Consider the following 26421-nt stretch of genomic DNA (forward strand, 5'->3'; position numbering starts at 1 on the left):
TAATTGTGAAGTGGAATGTGACAGTTTTAATTTACAACTACAAGTGGCCATTTGCACTTATTCCCCAGAGTATTTATATAATCTCATTTTGCTATGTCTTTTCAAGTCTCCAACAGCTTTGCCCTTCGCAAAACAGCTTCAACTCAGTCAGAGTGGAGGGAGAGGATCTGTGAAGTTCAATTATGAAACATGGCACAGAAAAGATTGTATGGTTTCTTCATTTTGACTAAGCCATTCTAATGTTTCTGCTATATTTAGGATTGCTGTCCTTCTCTAAAGCGAACCTCAGTCCCAATCTCAGTTCTTCCCCAGCCTGAAAACGCGTTTCTTTCCCAGTGTCGCCTCGTGTTTAACTCCATCCGTCTTACCATCAACTCTCCAGCTTTCACTGCGCTGAAGAAGACTTACCCACAGCATGATGCTGCCATCACCATTCTGCTACCACAGAGGTGTGAATGAGGTGGAGATTGCAGCATTAATTCTCCTCCTCAAATAGCTGCTTTCTATTAGGTAATCTAAGCTGGGGATCTCTGAAGCTCTTTAGAAATTTCACCACGGATCTTCATATTCTGACTGATTCTCACATTCCCTAGTCAGTTAGTTAACATTAAGTTTTATCATATTGTTTTACGGCCTAAAATGTTCAAAGGTACGGGGAGAAGGAATTAAACATGTTCCATGAAACTTTGCATACTTTGAGGCAACCAAATAAAGGAAGCAACACTTTTCTTCAGTCAAGCTGTTACTGTGATAGACGGTAACGCTGGGAGAGAGAGAGAGAGAGAGAGAGAGAGAGAAAAAAACACCCTTGTGAAGTCCTCTTTTTCTTTGACATCTGCCATCTTCAGTACATATCTAAAGAACTCACGTATAGTCAATGAGATGTACTCAAAGCATGTCATGGCATGACTTAGATCCGCTGGGATTCGGCGGATGACGCAGGCTGAGGCTGAATAACCGGAGCGCACGAAGTGATGAGCGGAAGCGCCAGTGCGCACCTCCCCTATAATAATCTGCTGAGCGCCGTCGCTGTCTCTTCAGCATCGTTCACTGACAATTCAACGGAGCGGAGAGGAGAGACAGGCACCGCTGAGTTCTCTGCGACCTTCTGAGGATTGTATTGCTGGACAAAGCAAGCCCAACAGGGTTTAACTTTGTTTTTTCTTGATTTTTTTTTTCCTCTGGAGTAGACTTGTCAGAGTCTGAATTCACCGAGTTTTAAATGCTGGAAGATTTGGTTGTCTTTGTGTGTATGCATGTACATTATAGCGGACCGACCATGTGGTTGATGGACAAGTAATACTATGGGGTTTCATTGCGGATTTTTTTTTTTTTACCCAGATCGCTTAATAAATTTTAGTTTTTTTTTTTTTTTAACTTTGGATGTGTTAATTTATTTTTATACTAAATTTATGAAATCGGTGTAAAAAGTTTATTACATAATTTCAGGTGCTTTTTTTTGTGAAACCTTTCTGCTTTCCTGTTCCTAAAGGGAATAGTAATTCCCATTTCATCCAAGATGCTGGCTTTAGTTTTTGGACTTCTGTACCTGGTCAGCGGGCGCGCGGTGAGCAGCCAAGATGTAACAGGTAGTCGGTTCGTGTGCAACGCAATCCCCCCGGGCGCGGAGCCCGGCTGCGGGTATGGCCCCACAGGCAACCGCGTCCAGAGCAGCAGCCCCGTGGAGGACGAACTGCGCAACACCATCATCCAGCTTCGGGAGACTATCCTGCAGCAGAAGGAGACCATCGTGAGCCAACAAGGAACCATTAAAGAGCTCAACTCCAAGCTGGCGCGCTGCGAGGCGGCAGCCGATGAGATGGCGCAGGGTAAGTCCCGGGGTCAGGGCTCCAGAAGGAAGGAGTACGGGAAGAACACCATGGGAGACCTGCCCCGGGACCCCGGCGAGACTATAGACCAACTGGGCAAAACCATGCAGACCCTGAAGGGTCGGCTGGAGAATTTAGAGGTAAGTCGGCACAAACATGCAACAGCATGACACTGAAATCCACCATTTTATATCACACGTCCCTCGTGACAGTAAACTCAACTGTCAAAGGTTGCTTTTTTTCAGTAATTATGTTTAGTGAAACTCAGACTTTATGTCGATGCATTACAACCAAAGTGTTATATTACCAGCACTTATTTTAGTACATTTTGATGATTATGGCTTACAGTGAATGAAACCTGAAAATATCAGTTTCTCAGAAAATTGGAAAATTATGTAAGACAAATAGTTTTAAATACAGATTTTTAATATATAAAGAATCATCATATTATTGCCATGTTGTGGCCCATGCACACCGCTCACTTGACAGATAACAAAGGCACAAAAGATAATTGCTATAATAAGCTGTTTCTTCACAGTCTGCTGTATCCACACATACTAATTGAAAGTTTAGTGGAAGGAAAATATGTGGTAGAACATCTTTTAGATTTTTTTGGCATACAGACCACTTAATAGCTTAGGAGAGACTCATAAAAACAAGTGATGTAAGGTCACTGGATTCAGTGATTCAAGAGTAACCACACAACGACATATCCAGGACACTTCATAATTTAAGACACTACTGAACTAGAGACAACATTAGGTGTCTTGCCTGGGCTAAGGAGAAAAATAACCCAGCTGTTAATGATCTAATAGATTAAATTAATGTCATAATTCAATAAGAAATTCTAAATTCTTCTAACCTTCTTTCTGTTTACAAATATTATGACCATGCTGATGGGTCCAGTGGGAGCTAATGCTGATCTTACAGTGCCTGCTATAATGACCACGGTCTTGACTGACCGTCAAACTCACCTGACCTAAACCCAAAATGAATGAATGGTATAAAAACACCACTCTTGATATAAAATGATAACATGTCTTACTTAGACTAATTCTTTAGAATCCTACCACATTACATATGAGTTACAACAAATTTTAACTTACTGATTATGTGTCATTCATTTGATTTGTAAACATGAGTTGTAAGAATGCCTGTGCTTGGGGCCCCCTAATGGCTTGGAGGCTCTAAGCAGATTCTTTGTTTCAAATTGTAAACAGTCATGCCAATGTTACATCGCTCGTTATGGGTTATTCTGGTGCTTGGGAATTCTCAAACCAATCAGGTCAAAAGGTCAGGTTTTATGCATGTACCGTCTTGATGCTTTTATTGACCCAAAGACATCCACTGAGAAAGATTAATGTGTCAGATACTATTGAAAAGAAAAACACATCTTGTCAAAGGTGAAGTATTCCACATGATGGAGGGAATTGCAATGTATTCCTGAATAATGTATGAGTCTTTCCTATGTGGGATTCACACACTTGTTTATTTGCAGTTGTGTGACTAATTATTCTTAGCAGATGATTGAATTAATTCCCTGAGATTTTAGTTGGTCTACAGCAATAAAATTTTCAAACCAATTCAAATATTTAGCGCTTTTGTCATGCCACATCTGAGACTTTTGCTTTTGCTTATGGCACTTTATTCACTTGTTTTGCTGTTTATTATATTTTCTAGAGGGCTCAAGGGTCACGCTCAGCCACTAATGAGGTGACCTGGAGAACTATTTGCAAATAAGCAGAAGGCTTGTGTTCTGAATTTATTATCATGGACAATATGCTGCATCATTGATCAATCTCTCTGCTGCCTTAACCCTTGTCTACCTCTCTCATTTGATAAAAGTCTACCACTCTAATCAAATTAAGGATATGCTTCTAGAGAATATGCATATTTTGCTGAATTCCAAAAAGGTCTATTTTAAACACCTTTGATTGGCTGAACCTTAATTATCATTACTCATCATGTCCTGGGTTCATGTTTCCACAAGAAGTGGACAGTTTCTCACTTATCTGATTTTCAGTTAGATGAAAATTTGCATATCTCTGGAAGTTCTTTACATTTTACCACATCTGGGCCACTAACTTCAATAAATCATTGAAAAGTAGAAGAAAATTCTAAGTTTTTCTCAACATGTTTTTTACTAACAAAAATTTTAACTATGTGGCAAGCATTTGCATTTCTGCCACTAAAGGCTTTGCACATGGAAAATGTCTGGGAACATCTGCTTTCAAGTCTTGTCACAAAATGTCATAATTTTCATTTGGAGGTCGCACTGTACTTTGACTAGGCTGTTCTAACACATGATGTTGAACTGACCTCATGTACCCCATTCATTGTAGCTCTATTTGTATGCTTAGAGTTGTTGTGTTGCTGCAAGGTGAACTTCCATGTTGGTCTTTGGTCTTTTGCTACCTCTGACACATTTTCTTTCAGGATTGCCCTCTATTTTGTTCCATTCAACTTCCCATCAGCTCTAACCAGTCCCTGTACTATTCCTCAAGAAAAGCATAATCCTAGTGTAGAAGCTATGTTTTCGGGGACATGCCCAATGTTGCCCATTTCAATACCTGATCAGGGCACAGCCACTTGGATGAACTGGATTTTATGTACGAGGATATAAGCAAAAGAGTTCAAATACAAATGCACGTTGAAAGTCTAAGATTTCGATTTGCAAAAAATGCTGGAAGCATGTATGATTTTCTTCAACTCATTACGCACTTGTGTTTGATCTATCACATTACATCCCAATGAAATACATGAAAGTCTACTGTTGTGATGCAGTAAGACTATTTTTGGAAGGCACTGGGTTTGCATACACGAACAGTTGCCTTCTGGACCAAAAACTCTCTAAATGCCAGAAGCATTTAGATGGTTGAATTTTTCTGTAAAATAGTAATCAGACTGGGATGTGCTTCAGACTGCCAGCAGAGTAATATTTGTAATGGACATTTGAGGGCAGTTTTTTTTACTTGCGTGGGCACATGATGTTTCCCATGTTCCACAAAAAAAAAAGAAACAAACCATCTGTCATTGTATTGTCAACTTGGGGTGACGTCCACCTTTAATACCCTGCACACAGCCACGGGTGTTTGGCAGGTCGCCCATACAAGCCACAGGGACATGCTGTCTTCATTTAGAGATTGATGCATCAAAGACAATGCTGCCAAAAAGACAGAAGAGCTGTCTGATCAGCCATCTACTGCACTGATGGCTTGCAGGATTTAATGTCTGTCCGTCTCTAATCTCTGTCTGTGTTGTGCCTCTCAGCAGCAAAGCCTGCGCCTCCCCACCACAAACTCATCAGGAGCCTCGGCTCTGACTCCCCTGCCACCAGAGCTCCGCGAGCTGCTGCGCCAGCGTCTGGGGGCACTGGAGACCCAGCTCCTTCGTAAGGTAGCAGAGCTGGAGGAGGAGAAGAGCCAGCTCTACAATGAAACCGCGGCCCACCGCCAACGCACCGAAAGCGCTCTCAACTCCCTGATGGAGAGGATCGCAGAGCTCGAGAAAAGTAAGCATGATGCATCAGGAGCTGTGAAAAATTGTGCAAATTTTTATGCCAATTTTATAATTATATATACATTTTGCTTTACTAATTTAGCAGCAATATCTGAAAAGGTTTCAATGATGTAAAGATTTTTCTTCACTCTCCTTTTGCTCATAGAGCTATTCTGATGAATAGCTCTATGTAAGGCTCTTAAATGTAAGGCTTGGAAAGCAACTGCTAAATGTTCTTAATTAGTGTAAAAACTATTCAACAAGCGTCCGTCCTCCTGGGTTGCTCTTTGATGGTAGATGTCAAAACACTGAAAATGTTTCCACCAACAGAAGAAAAAAATGCTTAAGAAGTCTATTTCACATTTCACTGGACGTTTCTTCAAGGTTTAGCAGAATCAGTCAGGGGCTGAGGCAAGGATAGTTTTTATAGCTGATGTTAATGTCTCAGTTGCGTAGAAGAGCATGTGTACAATATCACATTTTGACACGGAAGCCTCTCAATGCAGAACCTGTTTGTGAGTTTTATTTAGTTCAATTTCTATCACATCAGTGTCACAGGTTTCCTGCTGTGAGTTTGCGGGATGGGATTTGCCGTGTTGTTCTGTGAGATAGAAAGGTAAGGATTTTACCTATAAATAAAGCTGCTGCAATGGCTTTGTAAGGCAATTTTCCTCTCCTCCCTGGACTTGCTCTGCAATGTGCAGAGACGGTGAATCTACTTTTTATTTAAAACTGACCTTGTCGGAAAATAGTATTTTTTAGAAGAGGTTGCATGATGGGAAATGCAGCACAAAATTAATATGCACATTATATCTGAGATTTTAGTTCTTGAGAGGGAAAAAGATGAACATATATGTGGCAACCAGAGCCGAACATCAAGGGTTCTCAGTAGTTTACATTCACCCATCATGCACCCAAAAACATTTTTTCTAGTATTTCTTTTTGATCCTTGTGATGATTTATTTGATATTTTCATGTTCCAGTGTGAAATAATTTATACAACTTGCACTCTCAATGAATTTTAAAAACAGGAATTAGGTTTGTTTTTATTGTAAATGTCTCCTGAATTATACACTCAGCCTCAAATACACATGCATAGCTATATGAATGATTGGTCAAAGTGGCCACTCTTCTCAGCAGATTTGGTGGAGTTTATTTGAACTGGTTGGTTTGCTGGCATGAAAGCAGATTACACAGCAGGTTGTGTGTGTGAATCTTTAGTTGATGACTTGAAAGATATGATAACAACCTCATCGTAAAACATCAAAGTAAAAAATTTATTAATATTGTGGTATAGAGTAGATGTGCACTCATGGCATTCAGTTAGTCATAAAAAAAAATTAAACCATACTTGGAAGATTTTATGTCAGACAAAATATTTTTAAATATACATTTTGATATTAAATGGAAGTTCAGATTGACCAAATGAGATTCTTATTTGTGGCCAGTGATTGTTCATGAAACAAGACCTTAATCAATATGCAGAAACATATAAATAACTGATAATAGAGAAAGCATGGAATAGCGTTGAATCTTTCTGATAGGACCCGCTGCCTACAAATATTACTTCAAGAGTTCACCAATAACTAATCCAGCAGGTCGTACAAAGGTCTTTCTCATGTTGAACAAAAAACATTTTTTATAATCCCCAAGACTTTTGGGATAACATTTCTGTGAACTAATGTGGCCAATGTGAAATTTTTATGTGTGGTGTTTTTGTATTGACTCGAAAAAAGTCAGACCTAGTCAAAAGTCTGGTCTTAAAAGGAATAGAATTACAGTAAGTAATCTGTTCATCCTTCACAAAGCTGTAATATGAGTGAAATAAAACTATTCTGTCACGTAGACAGGGTCTAAACACAGCGGCTAAACTAAATGCATCAGTTGAAGACTGATTTCCACTGTTGGAAGTTGTTGCCACCAAGTGTGAGCCAACAGTTACTATGTTTAGGAGGCAATTATTTTCTCACATGGAGCCACTTTGGAGAACTCTGTTCGCTTGCTGAATGAAACCATCATTTTAAAAACTACATTTCTTTATTTACTCACGTTAAATTTGCAATCTATAAGGTGGAGAAAAATACTTTTCACAGTATTGTATGGGGTGTGACACTGATATCAGAGGAAAATAAACGTGTTGTAGTTATAATGTGTGGTTACTGCAGCGTATTTACTTGCACTAATTTAAAACTACATTTTAAAGATGAAACGGGCATTGGAAAAACTATAATTTCTTGTACAAGCTAATAGTAATAATGAAATTTAATGATAGGTTATTGTTTTATAATGAGACAATACAAACGTAAGGACAGTAAGTGCCACATTATTGATTTTGAATGTTTGCTGCTTCTTTTTCACTTTAATGCTAATTGTTCAACAGTGGTATTTGCATGCACAAGTGCACAAGTTAAACAAATAACTTTTAAATGTTATACTTGTTCTCCATTTAAGATTAGGATTCTGCAATTAAAAATTATTTTCAGATGTTTTCAGCCACTAAAATACCAAATTATGAAAGTGTCTTAGACACACATTAAAATATTTCAGACACTTCCACGCATTCTGTAAAAGCTAGTATTAAACTAGGTCTACAGAGATCTCGGTGAATAAATTACTGAAGGTTATTGGGTTTGCAACTCACTTCAAATTGTTGCGGTAACAGAGAAATTGCAGGGAACATCAAAACAACTAGATCTCTTACATTGATTAATGTTCATGAATCTAACATCAGAAGGACACGGAACAAACAAAAGTGGATATGGCTGCAAAAAATAAATAAATATTTTTGCTAAGAGAACCTCAGGCTCATTGAAGCTTTACAAAAATCCAAAGTATGAATTTTATTAATTTAGACTGATGGTTTAAACCAGGCATACTATTTTAAAACCTATTGGATTTGTGTGATAAGATAGTTTAATAAAAGGTAGTGGTGTTAATATTAGGGTTTCAGTCTGTTCAAGGAGTAGTTATTATATCCATAAATTCTCTACTCTGTCACCATCCTAATGGTGACAGAGTAGAGAATGTTTGAAATCCCAAGCAAATATTGTAGTCGCAAAGCGATGCCATTGTCTTAAGTTGTTGTACTAAAAATGTTCTTAACCTTAAATATAGGTTAAAATGTGTTGGAGAAACATAAATTGAGAATCAAATAGGAGAAAAAATCCACTATTGTCTTAAAGTAGTGGTTCTAGCCATAGTAACAATTTACAATTCTTCCAATATTTTGGAAATATTTTGATGCTACTTTTGGCGCATAAATGATGGTTCCATTAGATTCTGAGCCCAAAAGATTCTGTTCTTTTCCAGCTTGTTGGTTTGGTTTCTTAACTTGATAATGATACATATTGATTATTTTTGGGATAATTTTTTTATTGCAGTTTGAGACCTTGTCTTTCCCTACTTTCTCACATTAATGTTGCTATATAATATTCATCATTAAGCATAAAATGAGATGAAAGCTAATCATGTTTCTGCTCAATTATATATATTTTGTCTGTCCATAGGTAATAATGCCTTTAAGTCTCCAGAGGACTTCAAGGTGTCCCTCCCTCTTCGCACCAACTATCTGTATGGACGCATTAAGAAGAGCCTACCAGAGATGTATGCCTTCACTGTTTGCATGTGGCTCAAGTCCAGCGCCAGTCCAGGCATAGGAACTCCTTTCTCTTATGGCGTGCCTGGACAAGCCAATGAGATAGTTCTGATTGAATGGGGCAACAATCCTATTGAGTTACTGGTCAATGACAAGGTAAGTCTACAAACAGAAGCAAAGTTTATTCTTCCTTATATTTTCCACACACACAGTTAAGCCTAGAATTGTGCATCCGCTTGGCAGTTTTAGATTTTAAATTATATTTTTGCATTATATCAATAAAGCACTTTTTGTAATTGCTTTAACTGGTATTTTGTTGATGCACGTCAAATCTTTAAGACTAGCAGGTGTCTTCCCCATCACTCTAATCTCTAAATCTCTCTACAAATCAGTTTGAAGTCGAGACTGTGACTGAGTCACTCCAAAATTGTACAATTACTTCCAGTCACAAGAAACACAATAAGTAAAACTAAAGCACTACTTTGATCTGCTATTTGTCCGATTATTTTTCTGGTAAACTTTACATTCTGAGCTAAAAGGGGTTGGTGGGGCTGTGGGTGACACTTGAAGGACCATTTGTAGAATATTTTAATAGACAATTATGAAAGAGATGTTCAGCTACTTTTACATTGACACAAAATATTAAATATCATCTCAATCACCATAAAAAATTTTAATTAAAATATATTTAAAGAATAAGGAATAATCCAAATATTTCACAGTCTAATGGATTAGAAACACACTAAAAATTATATTAATAATAAACTACTTTTAGCTCACTTTAAAAGCATAATTTCTTTTAAAAACCAAAGCAAGGAAGCAAGAAGGAGAGATGTTACTTCTTATGTCTATTTCTGAACTGAGTGTGCAAAAAAGCACTGTTGAGCTTATTGGTGCCTCCTGGTGGCATGGATTAAAGGAGAATCTCCTGGCAGCTGTAACACTATCAGTTTAGAATAAGCTTGCAGAGGGAGAGGATTTCTGTCTTGGCTTTGAAACGGCTGATTTTCTGTAAAAAAAATATATTTTTAAGAAAATGCTGCGTTATTCACTTGCCAACACAGTTGGTTCAGTTATGACACTGATAAAATAAAAATAAAAAAAGACAAAGTATAATTACTCTAATTTGCATCTCTGTAATGTGAAACAAGCAGGTGGTTCATGTGAGTTCATGTTGAGAAGGAAATTATTGAACATTAACTCTGAATACTAGAATTTGTACCGTATAAACATTTAATATGGCTGACCCACATTCCACTCAAACCCAGAGATAACTGTATTCATTAGAGAATAGGGGCTGCCATGTGTGCTCATTTGATGGCCTTATATTTGGACTTCATTCCTTACTCTAACCATACAGACAGTGCAATTTCAATTATCACAGCACTCAGTATGGTTAGACAAGGGACACGCATAATTTCTGACATTTGCTTTGAAGTACTTGCATTGTCACAGTAATATAAGCTGCAGCAATAAATTCAGTTTTATGCATAATGGCTCAGTTGCGCAGATTCTTCATTAAAATTATTCCAAACTGGTATTCCTAGCCGACTCTCTTGTTTACACTGGGTGTTATTGGCACAGGCAGGTCTCCCCGCAGTTTTCTTCTCACTATGCATTATACATGGGTTCACGTCAGCTGGATGAGAGAGACAGTGGAAGGGATGAGCGTGTGATTGGAAGAAAGTAGAAAGGGCTGAGAAACTGCAGTGCTTTGGAGGTTAATAGAGACCAAAAACGTGAAATACAGCAAAGACGGCACTTTCTATGGAAGGTTCCCATTGGAAAATGATGAAAATTTAAAAGGAAAAAGACAAGATTTGTGGAAATAAAATAAATTAAATTACGTTTAGTAAATTTGAGGATCGTGTGTGATCATGTCCGTGTTTTCAATTTACCTACACTGTCCAACAAGCTGCATTGTTTATGCTGCTCATGTTACTGCATGTTAAAAAGGAAGCGGAAGGTTAGCTCAACAATATTTAAAAGTGCAGAGTTGTCTTGTTTTATTTTTATGTGTTATTATGCAGTTTCAGAGTCCCACTTGTTACACATCAGCTTCTTCCCCCAGATTTTGCTTCCCTTTGCGCAAGGAGATTGTTGATGTCCCCTAATGTTGCTTCCAGCATAATCCTAAACAGACTTGTGCTTTTCCTCCAGCCCTGCACAGAACAAACAGAGAAATATTGTGCCATATTACACGTGTAGTCTGATGCTCCTATCCCTAATGCTCTTTGTGTTTTCTGAGACTGTTTTCCAAAGGAGAAAAAAACTAAACCCTCCAAAAATGTTTAAATGATTTTCAGAATCTCTGAGGCTGATGCAATTTTGTTGACATCATCAGAGATATTACCTAGATTTGCTCATACTTGCTTTAACTTACTCAAAAATTCTCATGGGAAAATGTGTTACTTACTACCAATATAAAGATGTAGAAAAACCCTAAAATTAATTCATCTCAAATTCATTTCAACACCATAGTAGAATAATCTTGCAGCTTTAAACGTCCAACTTTAATTTTGAGTATATTTATTCAGAGAAGAAAAATGTTGAATAACAATTAGATTGTTGACAACCTTGCTATAAACCGTCTTTCCCACTGAAACAGTCACCTTTTAAGGTAAAAGGTGACTCCATGCGCCGATCTTAGAAAGATCGGAGCATGGAGGGATTTCTGATTGGTGATCTTTCCACAATTTCTCTTGTTTATCCAAATTCAGCTCACTCCGCAGACTTTCACAGATTTTAAATTTGGGCACTGAGATTTCAATGGGAGAAATCTGTGTTTTGTGAACCACTTCTGCTTTGATATAGCCAGGTCTCTTGGATCAACATTCTGTGCACAGACCCAAAGTTGACAGGTTTTCAAGTCCAAGCAATTTTTATGTAAACTCTCCTGGTATCAAAAAATGTATGACACCATAAACTCTTGAAAATATTCTCAAGGCCATTAGGAGATAATTATGTCCACAGCATCAACTCTATCATAGATGTGAGCTAAATCTTTGCTTTAGGTCAGACCCTTCTGGAGTATTTGTTGCTGAAAATCTCAATCTGAAGCTCACCTGACCAAAACCTACACGTTCATTGCAAAGGCGATGAAAGATGTATTTATTTGAAGGCACTTCTGAAATCATTCCCAAGAGGATCAACATAATTGTCCTCATCTGCATCTGTCTTTGTTCTAGGCATCAATTATTTTCTGGTTTCAAGGTATGCTTATGCCATAATTTCAAAACCACAAACATTACATATCAAACATATCAGACAACACACCAATGACAGAGACATTGCAAAGTTTTCTCCGATTTACTGGACAACTGTCAGTCACCTGAAGGTCCAAGTTGCAGCATAGCAAATACAAATCATAGCTGCCATTTTCTTCATCCATCTAACTTCTTTAGTGCTAGAAATGACCTAATACAAAATTCCATTTGAGTCTCTACCTCTTCTTGAAACAGTCCAAAAAAAACCCCCAAAAAAAACAGCCATTTTCTGGCAATAATCAAATGTTTTGGTTCCTGAAAATGAGCAGTTACAAAAACCTCCCAAATATAAAGTCACAATAGGCAGATACTGCCCCTCACCTAGCAACCTTGGCTAAGCCCAGCCCGTGCCGACCGAAGCAGAATTATTCCCACTTCATTGCTGAAGATGAACATGTTTGGTCAGCTGGTTTTCCCTTTGTATGCACTGTACAATGACTACAGGAAAAGACAAGTGCTTGTTGTTGACTTACCATTCAGAAACCATTTGTTGCTTCCTTGATGGTTGTGCAGAAGGCTCCACTTCTTCAACTTCTGGATCTAACTCAGGGTCAAAGATGCACGGTTGTACCAGTGTGCATCAGCTCGCAGTCACTTTCCTATGCATAAAGTGTGAGTGTAAATACTGAGTTGGCAATGTGGCCAGCAGCAGCTTATTTACATAAAAGTGACAAGAAGTCCTAAAACAGCTCATTCTGAAACAAGCTCAAAATAGGCAGAACTGAGGGGAAATCTCATTATCCTAGAATGATTTTGTGCAAAAAATAAAATTAACATGTTTTGTATATCCCATAGATGTATGCTAACCTGATTAAAAGAAAGACCTTTTTAGTGTGCACGTCTTTCATTGACTTCTGCAACGGGCATTGAGAGTAAGAATATCTGTTTTTAAATTAAAATGCCTACTGCAGGCACAGTGCTGAGTCAATCAGTAGTTACTGCCAGGTTGTTTTGCTCTCCATGGTACATAGAAAGAGCTGACACTGTCATGAAATGTGGGGCTTTGATTTTAGGATCACAACGTTAAATCCATCCGTTCTGTTGGACACCATGATCATGCTAAAAATTGGGAACTTAATGACAATCCTAAGACGAAAAAGATGAAAAAGATTAAATTAGGCAAGTAATTTCATTTATTGATGAGGATGATTAGTGGAAGAAGGAACAGGCAATTCTGTTGTCAAAAAAGGAACAGATAGAGCTCAATAACATAACATACCAACAACTCAAAACATGAGTACCAGAGCAGAGAAGTCAGATAGAACTCAACGTCCCACAGAACATAAAAAATATACTATGATTCCAGCATTCCTGCTACAAATAGCATCTAAATGCAGCCCCCAACCTTTTTATTTTTTGGAACAATTTCCCAATGCTGGCCTGAGGCAAAGATGTTATTATTAAGGTATTCTGCTTTGGAAAGCTTTCATAAAACCTTATATGAATGAAAGCATTGTTATGAAATAATGACTCAAAAATATTATCTTTTATATTTTGAAAATGCAATCATTTAACTAAACACAAGTGAGTCATAGTTTGTCCTATGAATATGATGCGTGAATGCTGTGATATTTAAGTGATGAGGAATATTTGACAAGAATTTATTTTCCACTTTAATATCCAAAAGCTTTGGTTTGCCTGCATGATAGACACATACAACACTCGGAGCATTCCCTGTAGTCCTACTAATGAAACCACACCACCTGGTGTCTGTGATGAGGTCAGTATGCTTTGCAATTACAAGTGAGTAGAATTTTATTTTCAATCATTTCCATTTTCTCAGGTCTCTTTGCATCCAGAGCTAGATCTGCTGTGAGACATATGACTACGAATCAGTCCTTTAGGCTCATAATAAAAAAGTCTAATGAGTTACAGTGCACTCTCATGATCTTGTGCTAAGTGCCGAATCCTCAAAAGACAATGATGTCATTGGTTTGTAAAATAACTGGTTGTTTTCCTTTGATCTATGAACAAAGCAGAAACCCATAAGAGGACAGAGTTTTGCTGTTAGCATTTTGATTGCTTTGAAGGATGTTCTATCCCTTGATGTCACCTAGGTAATCTAAATTTGAAATGTCTCTCTTGCTCAGAGAGGTCTCTGTGGGGAGCTGCTTCTTTTGAAGCTGTAACCCTTCTAATTGCTGTCCTTGTTTCTAGCATGCCACATTTTAACTCATGCCGTTCCCCAACCCATCCTGCTTCCTGTTTCCCCTGCCGCTTATCATCACCATCTCTTTTGACCTGTGTCTGTGACTCACATCATCCTTTCCTCTGCCCTTAACTTCTACTCAGGTGGCCCAGCTCCCTCTGTCAGTGAGCGACGGGCGCTGGCACCACATCTGCATCACCTGGACGACCAGAGACGGCTTCTGGGAGGCTTATCAGGACGGCGAGCGGCTCGGCACTGGAGACAACCTGGCCCCCTGGCACCCAATTAAACCTGGAGGGGTGATCATCCTGGGCCAGGAACAGGTGAGCCTGAAGGCTTAGTCAGTGTGTATGTTTTTGTACCAGTAGGATCGTCTGTGTACTCTCCCTCATCCTGAGTGCCAGAGGCACAAAGCGGGGAGCACAGGGGAAGAGGCATTGAGTCTCTTCTCACGCTACTGTGGCCCTATACTATATATCATTCATCTACTCATGAACCGCTCAAAAAAACCCATGGGACATGTCACGGAAAATCTCCAGTGATTCTCGCCAAGAAAGTTGCATGTGTGTCCTTAAGGAAATTCAAAAGAACATGTGAATAAAGTGTACTGAGATATGTATACTCAGGAAGAAACAGTTCAGAGCCTGAGGGCTTGACATTGGTTTCCTTTTCACCAAGAAGCTCAATTGAGATTGCTGCAGATTGCACAAGGATTGGAGGATGATCAACACTTTACGATGGCTTAAAGCTTTAAGATGGCCATAAGCCATCTTAAAGCCACAAGGCAGACTTTTCTAGTCAACATGGTTAAACTCTCTTGACTGGACATAATGTTATTGTCACATAAGTAACAATAAGTCATGGACAGTTTTATGTTTGTTCTGCTCTTTTGTTTTCAATTCTACTTGTTTTAGGTCAAAATTGCCTTCCAAGCTTCCTCCGCTCTATACTTTTGATGACGATAGGCAACTCAAAAATTTTCACATGTTTTTGTTAATTCATTTTCTCATTATTGGTTTTTCCCATCAAATTCTTTCTTCACATATTTTCACCTGTTTTGTGAAAAGCCGTAGCAAATAGTTTGAGTCTCTTGAAATTATTCTGTTTAGATTCCATGAAAATGGAACGTGGTTACAATAAAACAGAATTGATTTGTAAGAAAAACAAGGGCACACTCCAGAGGGCAGAATGCATTATTAAAGATCTTCAGCAAACATTTCAGCTAAAATAATCATGAAGCTATACATGATAAGTGCTGGCAAATCATCTTGAAATTGACAATTTTTTTACAAGTGAAGAAATGGTAAGCAAGCCAGTAAATTTGAAGAGTCAGACCAGTTAAAGTTCTTTTGATCTTCACTGTCATCGCCATCATTTGATTCACCTTCACAGTCAACGGCAGCATCCATCAATGCTTGGAGTGAAGTCAGATTCAAATTCTTGCTCAACCTGGGAAGGTTGGCTGATAATCAATGGTGAAATCTATTCCACATAATACAAACAAAAACATGAGGTTTGTGAGGCTCAGGATTCTTCGGAAGAAATAGAAGATAATTACTTACAATGTTAATATTTACCACATGGAAGTAGTACTTGATATACTGTTCTTAAACTCTATGTAATGTAAATTTTGTTTTGTCTTTCAAATAAGGACATCGTCGGAGGGCGTTTTGATGCTACCCAAGCCTTTGTTGGCGAGCTGACCCAGTTCAACATGTGGGACAGAGTACTGCGGCCCGTGGACATCATGGGTTTGGCTAACTGTTCGGCCTACATGCCGGGGAACGTGGTTCCTTGGATTGACGCCAATGTAGAAGTGTTTGGTGGTGCAAGTAAAGCTGCTCTCGAAATCTGCGAAGACCGTGCTTTTGATTCCTAAGAATGCAATTCAAGGAGTCCTGCATGGCCAAAGGGATCTGAATTTTGAATATTCAGATATTGCCTGACCCTAAGGGTACCATTGGACCATCCACCACGGTCTCTAAGGCTTGGTGTTTATTGGATTTAAATGATCATGTGCTCATCAAATTTGAACCCTGAAGACATTCCAGGATACTTCAAATTGATTGATTCCTCTGCAGAGAAAGACACTGAACGCTGTTTAATCTGTCTGCTGTTAAGATATGACCTGCTGTTGTCTTGTTTTTATTTTTTCATTCGCAAGCTTACTTGTCACTTGACAACTCTTTGAAAGCATCTCACGGTGGTTCTGTTGCTTATTTTGACAACATTGCACTGTTTCCCTTGTTGAATGTGACCTCAAATAGGCTTTGATGTGCTGCAGAAAACTGTGGTCGAGCACTACATGCTCTGAGTTTTTTTGGCTGTTCGAAAAGCAGTGAGACGCCAACGAAAATGAGGCGGATGCCTATGAGTTTGAATTTCACTATTGTCCAAAATAATATGCATGAGGCTGAGCAGTGCATGCTTTCTGTCAACATGCACAGTGAGTATGCTGCATCAAAACAGGGCAATGCAGCGAGCTGCCAACATTATGTAAGAACTTGTATGTGTGTGCGCGTGTACGTCCCTGTGCTTACGGCTTGTCTTGCGTGTAAAACAGACCAGAAGCTTATAAGGGAGAGAGAAGGGACATTTTTTATTCTTGCAAATCTATGCTTAATACCTCATTGCCCTTTGAGCAGCTGCCATGCTCACGAACAGCTTTCTGAAAGGGCTGGCTCTGCCCAGGTTAACAGCGACATCAGACAGCTGCCCAGTCCTGGCTAAATGACAGATCTATGGATGCCAGCTGACCACTCGGTGAGGACAGAGACTTGTTCTGGCCCTCAAGGACAATCCCTATCTCCCCATGTGGGTTGTAATTATCCAAGTTTATGAATGAATGCAGCATTGAGTGCTCCTGGTCTCCTGATGTTTCTGTAAGTGTGTTATTAACGATAAAACATTCAACTGTAGGGGCTTTGTCAGATGGGAGCAGCACTCTACAAACGTTTTGAATGTTACTACTACATGAAGCTTGGTCCTAAATGTCTCATTCTTGACAGATATTAAGGTTTTGATCAACTGATATATATTTTTAAACAGAATGGAGTGTATCTAATGTATTTTGACATTAATAATGAATAAAACTCATACTTTTTGGAGCTTAAAATTTGTTGTTAATGTTGAAATGGACAGCTTTTAAGGACCCTTTTTTCCCCCACTGAAGTAGAAGGAACGTAAAGAAATAATGCTAAAGATGAAAGCCTTTTTGACTTGCAGTTTTCTTTGAGGTCTGACTCACCAATCAGCAGTTTCAGGAATCCTTAGATTTCTTTGAAGAATTTTAACACACAGAAAAGATTTTTTTAAAAATGCGTAGCAGGTGAATTAAACAGAAAATGAAGGTATTTCTGCACAAGATTACTTCAGTTTGTGGATCAAAAAATGTGTGACTTTTTGTGACTTTTTTTTATTATCAGAAATAGTTTATGTTTTACTATAGGGCACATCTGAGATAAGTACACCCCCCAAAAAATCTGTTTTTCAGTATTTGAATGGCTCAATATCAATGAGTTGAAAAAAATGGTCTTGATTCTGATCTCTGGACATCTCTTGATAAAAACCTAATTTTTGTAGAGTTTGGGATTAAACATTAAAATATTAGTTTTCTTTTGATTAAAAACAATAAAAGTAAGTATGTATTAACACCAAATGCTGAAAAATGTAATAAATTAAATCATTTTGTGAACTCTACTTTTGAATGTTTCTGTTAGCAATGCTTTATTGTAAAGATATATTTTTTTTTCTTTTTCCTGTTGAAATTGTCTGTTCTTGTTCTATCTGCAAATAACTTATCACAAGCAGTCATGCAAAACAGCAAGAATGCTACAAATGCTCTGTTGGACTGGTGAATGGCCTTTTGTGAAAACCATATGTGCTTTTTTTGCGAGTGGAGACTTCAGACTTTCTGTCAGCTTTTGTAGCACACTTTCATGACAGCGCAGAAATGCCGAAAATGTGTTTGTGTTCCGCAAACTTTAACCACATGAAATTCTGCAACTGTCTGTCATTATAACTGATGTATTTTTGCACCCAATAAAAGAATAAGCAAGCTCCTGAGAAGTGACATTTGATACAGCAATTTCAGAAAGTGACAAAACAACTCAACCGTTTTCAAAGTTGAAATAGATAAATACAAAATTCTAGGAAAATGCCAGACTAAAAATATAAATGCTGTTTTCAAAAGGATCAAGTGAAAAATCCAGACGTGACTTTGGTAGAAGGTTATACCACAGCCTGGAGGCAACAGCAAGTAATGGTTTACTTGTTTCTGTTTTTAGGCTTTTCAGGAAATAAAGGTAAAATGTTGAGTCTCAATCAAAATCTAATTTCTGCCTTCTTAAGACTTTCCTTACATCTCAAGATATCGTACTTAAAATACTCAACTCCCACTCACACAGTCTGTTGGTCTAAATCAAGGACTTTGTAAGAAAAATACTGCACAAGAACAGCTAATCGAGCTAAATATAAAACTTTTTTTTTTAATTATTTTATTTAAATTCAACTAAATCTTCCTCCCAAACACTACAACAGTCTCAAGTTATTTCACACCCAGACAAGATTTTGTTTTTTTGTAACCAGTTGTGTTTTAGATGCAATTGAAATACCTAAACTGTTGAAGGTAAAGTTTCATTACATGTTGAGCCTTTAGGTCTATACTACTTGTTTCTCAATCTTTCATGTTTAATAATTATGTGTCTGGATAGATCTTACAGATGACCTGTCCATAACAGGACCAACATATTGAGACAAAGTAATACTTATTTTATAGTTTGGCTCACAAAAAGATGATTTTTTATTTGTAGTAGTTGCTATTTGAATCTAAACAGAAAATGTTTTATTGACATGATACATTAACTGTTCAAAAACTTATGATGGTAACACAAATTTGATATTTTTTAAAGAGTGAAATACTCTCAGCACTATCCACAAGATTGTCTCTTTAACAGAGCTAACTTTTTCACACCGTTCACATTATGTTATTTAAATCAAGAAGCAACAATTTGTCCACTCAGTAGAAATATCATTTGCAGGACTGGCTAAAAATCTCATTAGATTATAGGTCCTCTCATCTGGACAATGAAATGTCAGCAGTGGAGAAATCCTCTGGACTGGCTGCCATCCAATTGGAAATGAAAAAAAAAAAAAAACCTGCCCTGTGGATTATGGAAGCTGCTGCAATGTAGGACACTGTGAGCCTTCTCCTCTCTTCGTGCTGTGTGTTGGTGTTGACGCATCAGGGTTCCCTTTATTTAAAATCTGCCTCCCCAAAGGCAACTCACAATGTCTGTTAATATTAATTCTGTAGTTCTTGTTTTCTTTTGTGTCTTAGTGTCCCTAATTTTTATTTTATTACCGCTCCAGTCATGCAGATAATAATGCTCTGAAATTTTAAGTACAAATTAAGTATGAATACATCTACGTGGTTAAATAAATGATAAACTAGTTTGATTAAAACACATGTCACCACCATACCAGAAACAATAGCAACATAATTACTAACAAATTTAGTGTGATTTATCAACTCTTTTTAACAATCTGCTGTGTAAATTGTAAAAATTATAAAAATCAATAATGCATCTTTGCATGGTGACCTTTGAAAGCTTCTGAAATCAACAAATACTTTGTTTCATTTTGCATTTACTGCATCAAAAATCTGATTTTGCAGTACAATTAGAATGCCCAACTATAGTCACAGTGTAATTGAAATTGTACAGTAATTCAAACATGTCTGTTTTTGGACTAAGGAGGTAATATGGGGACCATGAAAACCTCCACACATGCACAGGAAGAAAGCCACACATCTCAGTTACAGATTTAAACTCGCAACCTTGGTGCTGTGTTGCTAAGCACCGCTCCACTGTTCACCCTCATAATTATTTCTTTTCAAATATCGGCAGTTTTTGTTGTCACACCAATGCAGCTAGTTGAACTAAATTAAGATAAAAATTATTTTCACCCCTAACGGCAAAGCAGATAAATTATAAATATTTTCAAAATTGATACATAATGCTCTCTTCTTTTGTTAATGGTGACACTCAAACAAAAAGTTTTTCAGGCAGACTTCTTGGTTTCTGTGCTAAAATAATATTAAACAACTGTTTAAGAAAGATGTTAGAGGTAAATTAATGTTTGATTAAAAAACAGTCTTCATGTAGGAGTTTTGCAGTTATAATCTGTCTCTTTGACAGCAGAGTGACTCAACAGGATAAAACACAACATGTGTATGGATGTCTGCGTATTCAGGCTCGTGGCTGTGAGCTTTGTTTGTGTGCCGAGTCTAAGAAATGGGATTCGTTGTAGTTATTGAGTTTTTCTCCCACTGCGGTGGCGTTTGAAAATTCCTGCGGGGTTTCTGAAGAAATGATCTCCACAGCTGCTGCAGATGTAATGATAACAGTACATCACCAGAAACATATTGCCACTTTAGTACTGCTGCCAGCTTGTCTATTTGTTTATTGCATTTGATCAGATAGAGTGACAGTGAATAATTATTTGACCTATTCTTCATTAGAGCTCTTCTTCACATCAATATGTTCTTCACTCGCTGCTTTGGATTGTCTGCTTTCTGCAACATTGCCCAAGGTTGTGTTGGAGTGTGAAAACACACAATTAAAATCAAATCACTCTGAGTGCATTCGATAAGTCATTGTATACATGCACATATCTGCGAGGGGTGAAGGAGCTGGGTGTAAGGAATCAAAGTTTCGAGCACAGTGTTTGTCCACATGCAATGTCCCTGATGGAACCTAACAGGCAGCACAGAAAAGAGTCTGAGAAAAACAAGTTTTTTTTTTTTTTTTTGTTTTTTTTTTAATGAGACTAGAGGAGAACTTTGACTTTGTAATTAAAGTTTGTGCAGAAAGCAGGGCTGTCTAGGCCTTTTGGGAGCTTTGGTTTTCTACGATGTCACATACTATTACGACCCAGAATCCCCCTTCAGGTTGTATAATTTCATTTATTAAAAAAAAAAAATACACTCTGAATTTCAATAAATGCAGCTCACATCTCTGACACAAAACTACTCTGTGTGTTTTGGCTGTTTGACTGTTTGGCTTCTCTAATTAATTTTAAAACACGTTAATTCATGTCATGATTTGTTGCAGCTGTTAAGATCTCAGTTAATGAACGAGAAAATGAAATATACAGCTGGATACTGACATTCACAGTTTAATAGCTCACACAGCCTTTTTTATTCACTGATATTATATCAGACTAAAGTTATTAGGGTCATATAAGGTTACCAAAAATATTTCTATTAGCTAAATACCAAAACCAGAACAAAAACTTTAACATTCTTTGAAATTTGTTTGCACTTTCTTTTGTAATTGGTGGAATAGTCTTCAAACTTTGTGACTCGGGTCACATATTTAGGGTTTTCTCCCTCAAGCCTCTCACAAAAGTCTGTAGGAATGTTGGTCCATTTTGGTCTCTTGGTAAATGAGTCTGGTTTTTAAGCTACTTTGGCTGGCAACATCTATGCCAACATACAATATTTTCTTTGGTTTGTTGTCCTCATGCCACATGATTAATATGGTGATGTCCTTATAATGTATTGTTCATTCATAAAGCATTTCAGTCCACTTGGTTTGTTAGAAGGTAGGATTTGAAAATATGTTCAAATATATTTCAGATCAGATATTTGTGCAGACAAAAAGAGAACATCTTAAAGTGGGGCTTTTACGTTTCCCCTTATCAAGTTTTCCAGTCAAAAATCCCAGACGTAGCTGTAAATTTAAACTTTCGTTGTAGGGATATTTTATATCATCCTGTGCAAGCTTAGATAATTTTGAACAGCTTGCGCTCAGGCTACACCGTTTACTTTCTGGCTGTTTTTCATGCTCTCAGTGTGCCTATCCGAGACTGAAGAGGAGCTGGGGGATTTTTTCTGGAAAATAACATTTGTTTTTCATGACAAACTAAAGATGAACTGGCATCTCCAACCAGCATCAGCAGACTCTTTGAACCTTAAAGAGAATAGATTGCAAACCGTCATGTGCAGCTGCTGTTTTCCCTTATGTGGTGATGCATTTGTGCATACATCACACTTTTGTGCTCATTTCTTTGAAACCTACTTTATTTTTATAAAGCAAACACTGAGAACATTAGATAGAAGTAAAAGGATCTATGCTTGCTATTTTGCTATTTGAATAGGTAACAGACCAAACCAAGTCTAGTAGAAAGACACTTTATAACCTTTTACTTGAACTGTAAGATTAAATATAAGAATAATATTTTCAATTTCAAGATCAGTTATGATTAGTAAAATGTATGTTTTCTGGTTTTGCTAAATGTCAAAATAACAAGAGAGAATGCTATTTAGAGAATTTTTTTATAAGTTTATTTAAGCCAGAAATTGTTGTACAGCTTGCTGCATTAGATCATTGATCAGCACCAAGCTCAATGTTTTGGTCAAACAGTTGCATCTTTTCTGTATAAACAAACACCCTGGAAAGTTCAGACCAATCTGTTATGGGCCCATGTGGAGGGCCCATAAACAGGACATGTCCAAACTGCTACAGACAATCAGAGGATTATCAAGGCTGACAGTTCAAAGGTCAGGAGAAGGGTAGCTTGCATCCACAAACTGCTGTAAGCAGGTTAAATAAACCCAGAGAGACCATCGGAAAAAGAGACTCAATTATCCTCCCTGTGTTTAAAGGAAACTCAGCTGACTTCTGAATCTTCCTCATATGAAATTGGGTATTTGATGGATTATGCTGATGTCCCACAAGAGTTTCAATTTAATTATAACATGTAAAGTCATAATTAAACTTTAGTCTTAATAGAAAATACTGTGACGATCACTATTGATACACATTAAGGTATTTCAGCGCTGCAATATTCTGTGTCATATTCATCTAGTGATTACTCAGTGCCATAGGTCTTTTACAGACTTAAAAAAAAGGCTGAACTGATGAAAGATTTTCTTTTAAAGCCAAACACAACAACAACGTCTCAGTAAATGACTGACAGATATAGTGTCCATACATTAAGGCTGACTCACTTTATTATCTTTGGTTATAGGCAGGTTTACTGTCAGATATAATTTTGTAAACTAACCCATGCGGGACGCGTTTGTCTAAATCTTGGGATGATAGAGAACACAATGTCCTCTACAGGGCACACCAAGCTCTCCTTGCAGCTGCACAAAAAATGCAACAATTGTCTTAAGACAGGGCAGTGACTCTTGTACAATAAAAATCATATTCTGCTGTAATGGGTAGGAACACAATGTAATCCAAGAGCAGTAGGTGTGAAAATGAAAGTTTTTCTACATTTTTTAAGACATTTTGAAGCCAATTATCACTTTCTGGACTAGATGTTGAATACAATTAGTCACTGTTTTATTATGTGATGTTGATTCATGAAATAAATTCCCTCAGTTGCCCAGTTATATTGTAGACATGTGACTCTTTATGATCCTTTTATCTTTGTAGAATCTAATCTCATGTTGGTGGCTTGACTTCCCCCAGGAGGGCCCAGGATAAGTGTATTATCTAGATCATTCCACTGCTGCTAACGAAATCACCAACAGCCAACGTTTCCTTACCCAAGAGATAAACCCATCCTGCCTGCAACTAGCTGAATGAGTGTGTGCACACGCATGCATGCACTCTCTCTGGTGCGATTAAAGCCCTGCTCTCCACTGACATTAGCAGATCATGTGGCTTTCATCAGAAAAGGGATTTCAGGACAAAAAACATTAAACCTGTTTTTTTTTCTCATGAGCATAAATCCATGCAGGATCTAAATATAGACCCTGGTTGTTTGCTTACTATTTTTGAATGTGATCTCCCTGCCCCTGCTGGCTAAATGTAAGCCCTTCCTGATTCTGCACCAAATTCAAAGTTTATTGCTTCACTCAGAACAAAAGATAGAGCAGGGGCTGCAGGTTCGTAAGACAGATGGGGAACAAGGCTGAGCATGATTCAGGGAATAGTAAGAGGGAAAAAAACAATAGCTTGAATTAGACGTATGAGCTTCTAGCACTGAGGGAACCAGTGGGATCAGCAGATTCACCATTAGCATGAAAAATAACACCAGTGTGTTGGAGAGTTTTGTGAGCAGAATGGATATGTTTCAATATAAGTGAGCCAGTTTTGTTGCCTAGATCCATCACATTCTGCCTCCTGTCTCCTATGGACTCTAACCTCAAGTCGTCAATGAGGAAAAATGGACACATGACAAAGGGACAATTGAATGGTGAATGGACCAGGCTCCATACTGTTAAAACCCCTGTAGACTGCATTAACGAGTAAGCCAACTGTGTCAGGTAGTTCTATTCATTCTTCTAGCACAATTTTCTTCTGAGTGACAAATCCAAAATAAATCACACCTCTTTACATTCCATGAGCAGAACAGTGAAATGTCATTGAAATGCACAGCAGGGCAATGCATATGGTTTGACAGGCACTTGGTGAAGGGTTGGTCTGCGCTAGAGAACCCATCGGTCACCTCAGTTCCAAAGGCCATGATTGATCACAGCAACAACTCTTATGAGCGATTATGCTGATGTCCCACAAGAGTTTCAAGGTTGCTTACATCTACAGCACTAAATTTTGCATAATTGAGAACATTAAGTATAGACAAGCAGTATGTCCCAAGGACATCAACAGCAGTTTCTTTGGGCAATTTTCAGCGGTGGACAAATTTCATAAAGTTATACAGATATGGAGAAATGTTTTATTAATGAAGTAATCCTGATTCTTGATTTTATGACCTGTGGTTACGATATGAGCGGAAAGATGAATAGGAACATTATTTTAGATTTTTGGATAGAGACATAAATGATACTGTTTAGACTTTTTACTTGATAAGACTTTGAAAACAATGGACAAATAAAATAATTTCAGTTCTGTCTGATTAATGTTAAGCTGATTAAATCAAACATCAAAATGCATCACCTTATGCGTTACCTCACTGAGAATATCTAATTTCGCTGTAAAATTTAAATAAGTTAATTTTTTATAAATCAACTTCTCAAATTTTAATATGTTTAAGAAGTTCATTAATTTCAGAAACTCTATTGAAGAAATCAAATACATAATGTTTAAATTTTCAAGTCTTTTTTGCTCTTAATTATAATTTTCTGTCAGAGCCACTGAAAATATGGCATTTAAAATTAAAATATTACATCAGACCAGTAAAAAATAAAGTTCAATACAGAAAAGTGGGCTTAACAAAAAATAACTTAAGAGTTTCATTTTTAAGAGGGGCCTCATAAACATTAAAAAAAAAATTCCAAAGGTGCTTTTAATCTGATAAATTAGCTTCATCCGAAAACATCTATTTTATTCAATAAGACTGGACATTGCAACAATTCACAATGATGACAACCAACAAAGGCACTTTACTAGAAAAACTGATCCAATTCATAATTATGTAAAATCTAATTTTGTGTATTGATTCAGTTCAAAATAATACAGGTCTTTCCACAACCGATCACACAGACAGATTCAGTTACAGAAATTCCAATTTTTCATTTCTTGCAAATACAATTAAGTTAGATGGCATTGTTGATTAAAAAAAAAAAAAAGGTTGCTGGTAAAAAAGTTAACCAACTACGAAAGTCCAGTTGAGTTTAACAAATCCCAGAGTTTACACAAATTGTTTAAGTTTCACTACAAGTAAGTAGAGACGCTGGAAAGTAATGACTGTATGACTATAAACAACATGGTGGAAGCTTAGAGAACAGAACAAAGAGAGAGCATACACAGAATACAGAGTACATGTCGCTAACTGCAATAATTACTTAATCAATGGCTTCAACTAGAAAATAGACATGACTAAAAACAGAACCAGTAATTGTGTCAACAGGAAAGAGAAACAAGGAGAGTCTGAATTGGTGTCTCAGTGCCATTGTCCAGGAAGAAGAGAAGAGTACATTCAGTGAAGAAAAAAAACAGAGCATGCATGGTTAATGGCTTTAATAGCTGTTTCTATGACTTCATCCAGGATACATACAGATAAACATGGATGCACCCAGCCAGGGCAGCAAAAGACAAAAACAGAAAACCACATTAGATGAATGGCAGCAAAAGAAGCTCATAGTTTCTAAGATCTTTTGCATGATCA

General features: G+C 37.4%; 1 protein-coding gene across 2 annotated transcripts; it reads left to right on the forward strand.

The window, feature by feature from the left end:
* Positions 1 to 1034: 1034 nt before the first annotated feature.
* On the forward strand, positions 1035 to 18395 carry nptx2a (neuronal pentraxin 2a). 2 transcript variants are annotated; one of them, XM_055035991.1, is made up of 5 exons: positions 1035 to 1969; positions 5100 to 5340; positions 8834 to 9078; positions 14481 to 14660; positions 15989 to 18395. In XM_055035991.1, exons 1-5 carry the CDS (start codon positions 1520 to 1522, stop codon positions 16214 to 16216), a joined length of 1344 nt encoding a protein of 447 aa, XP_054891966.1. In that variant the 5' UTR covers positions 1035 to 1519; the 3' UTR covers positions 16217 to 18395. The 2 variants fall into 2 exon arrangements, with proteins under 2 accessions (XP_054891966.1, XP_054891967.1); XM_055035992.1 differs by having other exon boundaries at positions 5103 to 5340.
* The last annotated feature ends 8026 nt before the right edge of the window (positions 18396 to 26421 follow it).

Source organism: Poeciliopsis prolifica, unplaced genomic scaffold (assembly GCF_027474105.1).
Source record: "Poeciliopsis prolifica strain line A6 unplaced genomic scaffold, Auburn_PproV2 SCAFFOLD010, whole genome shotgun sequence".
NCBI classification, from domain to species: domain Eukaryota; kingdom Metazoa; phylum Chordata; class Actinopteri; order Cyprinodontiformes; family Poeciliidae; genus Poeciliopsis; species Poeciliopsis prolifica.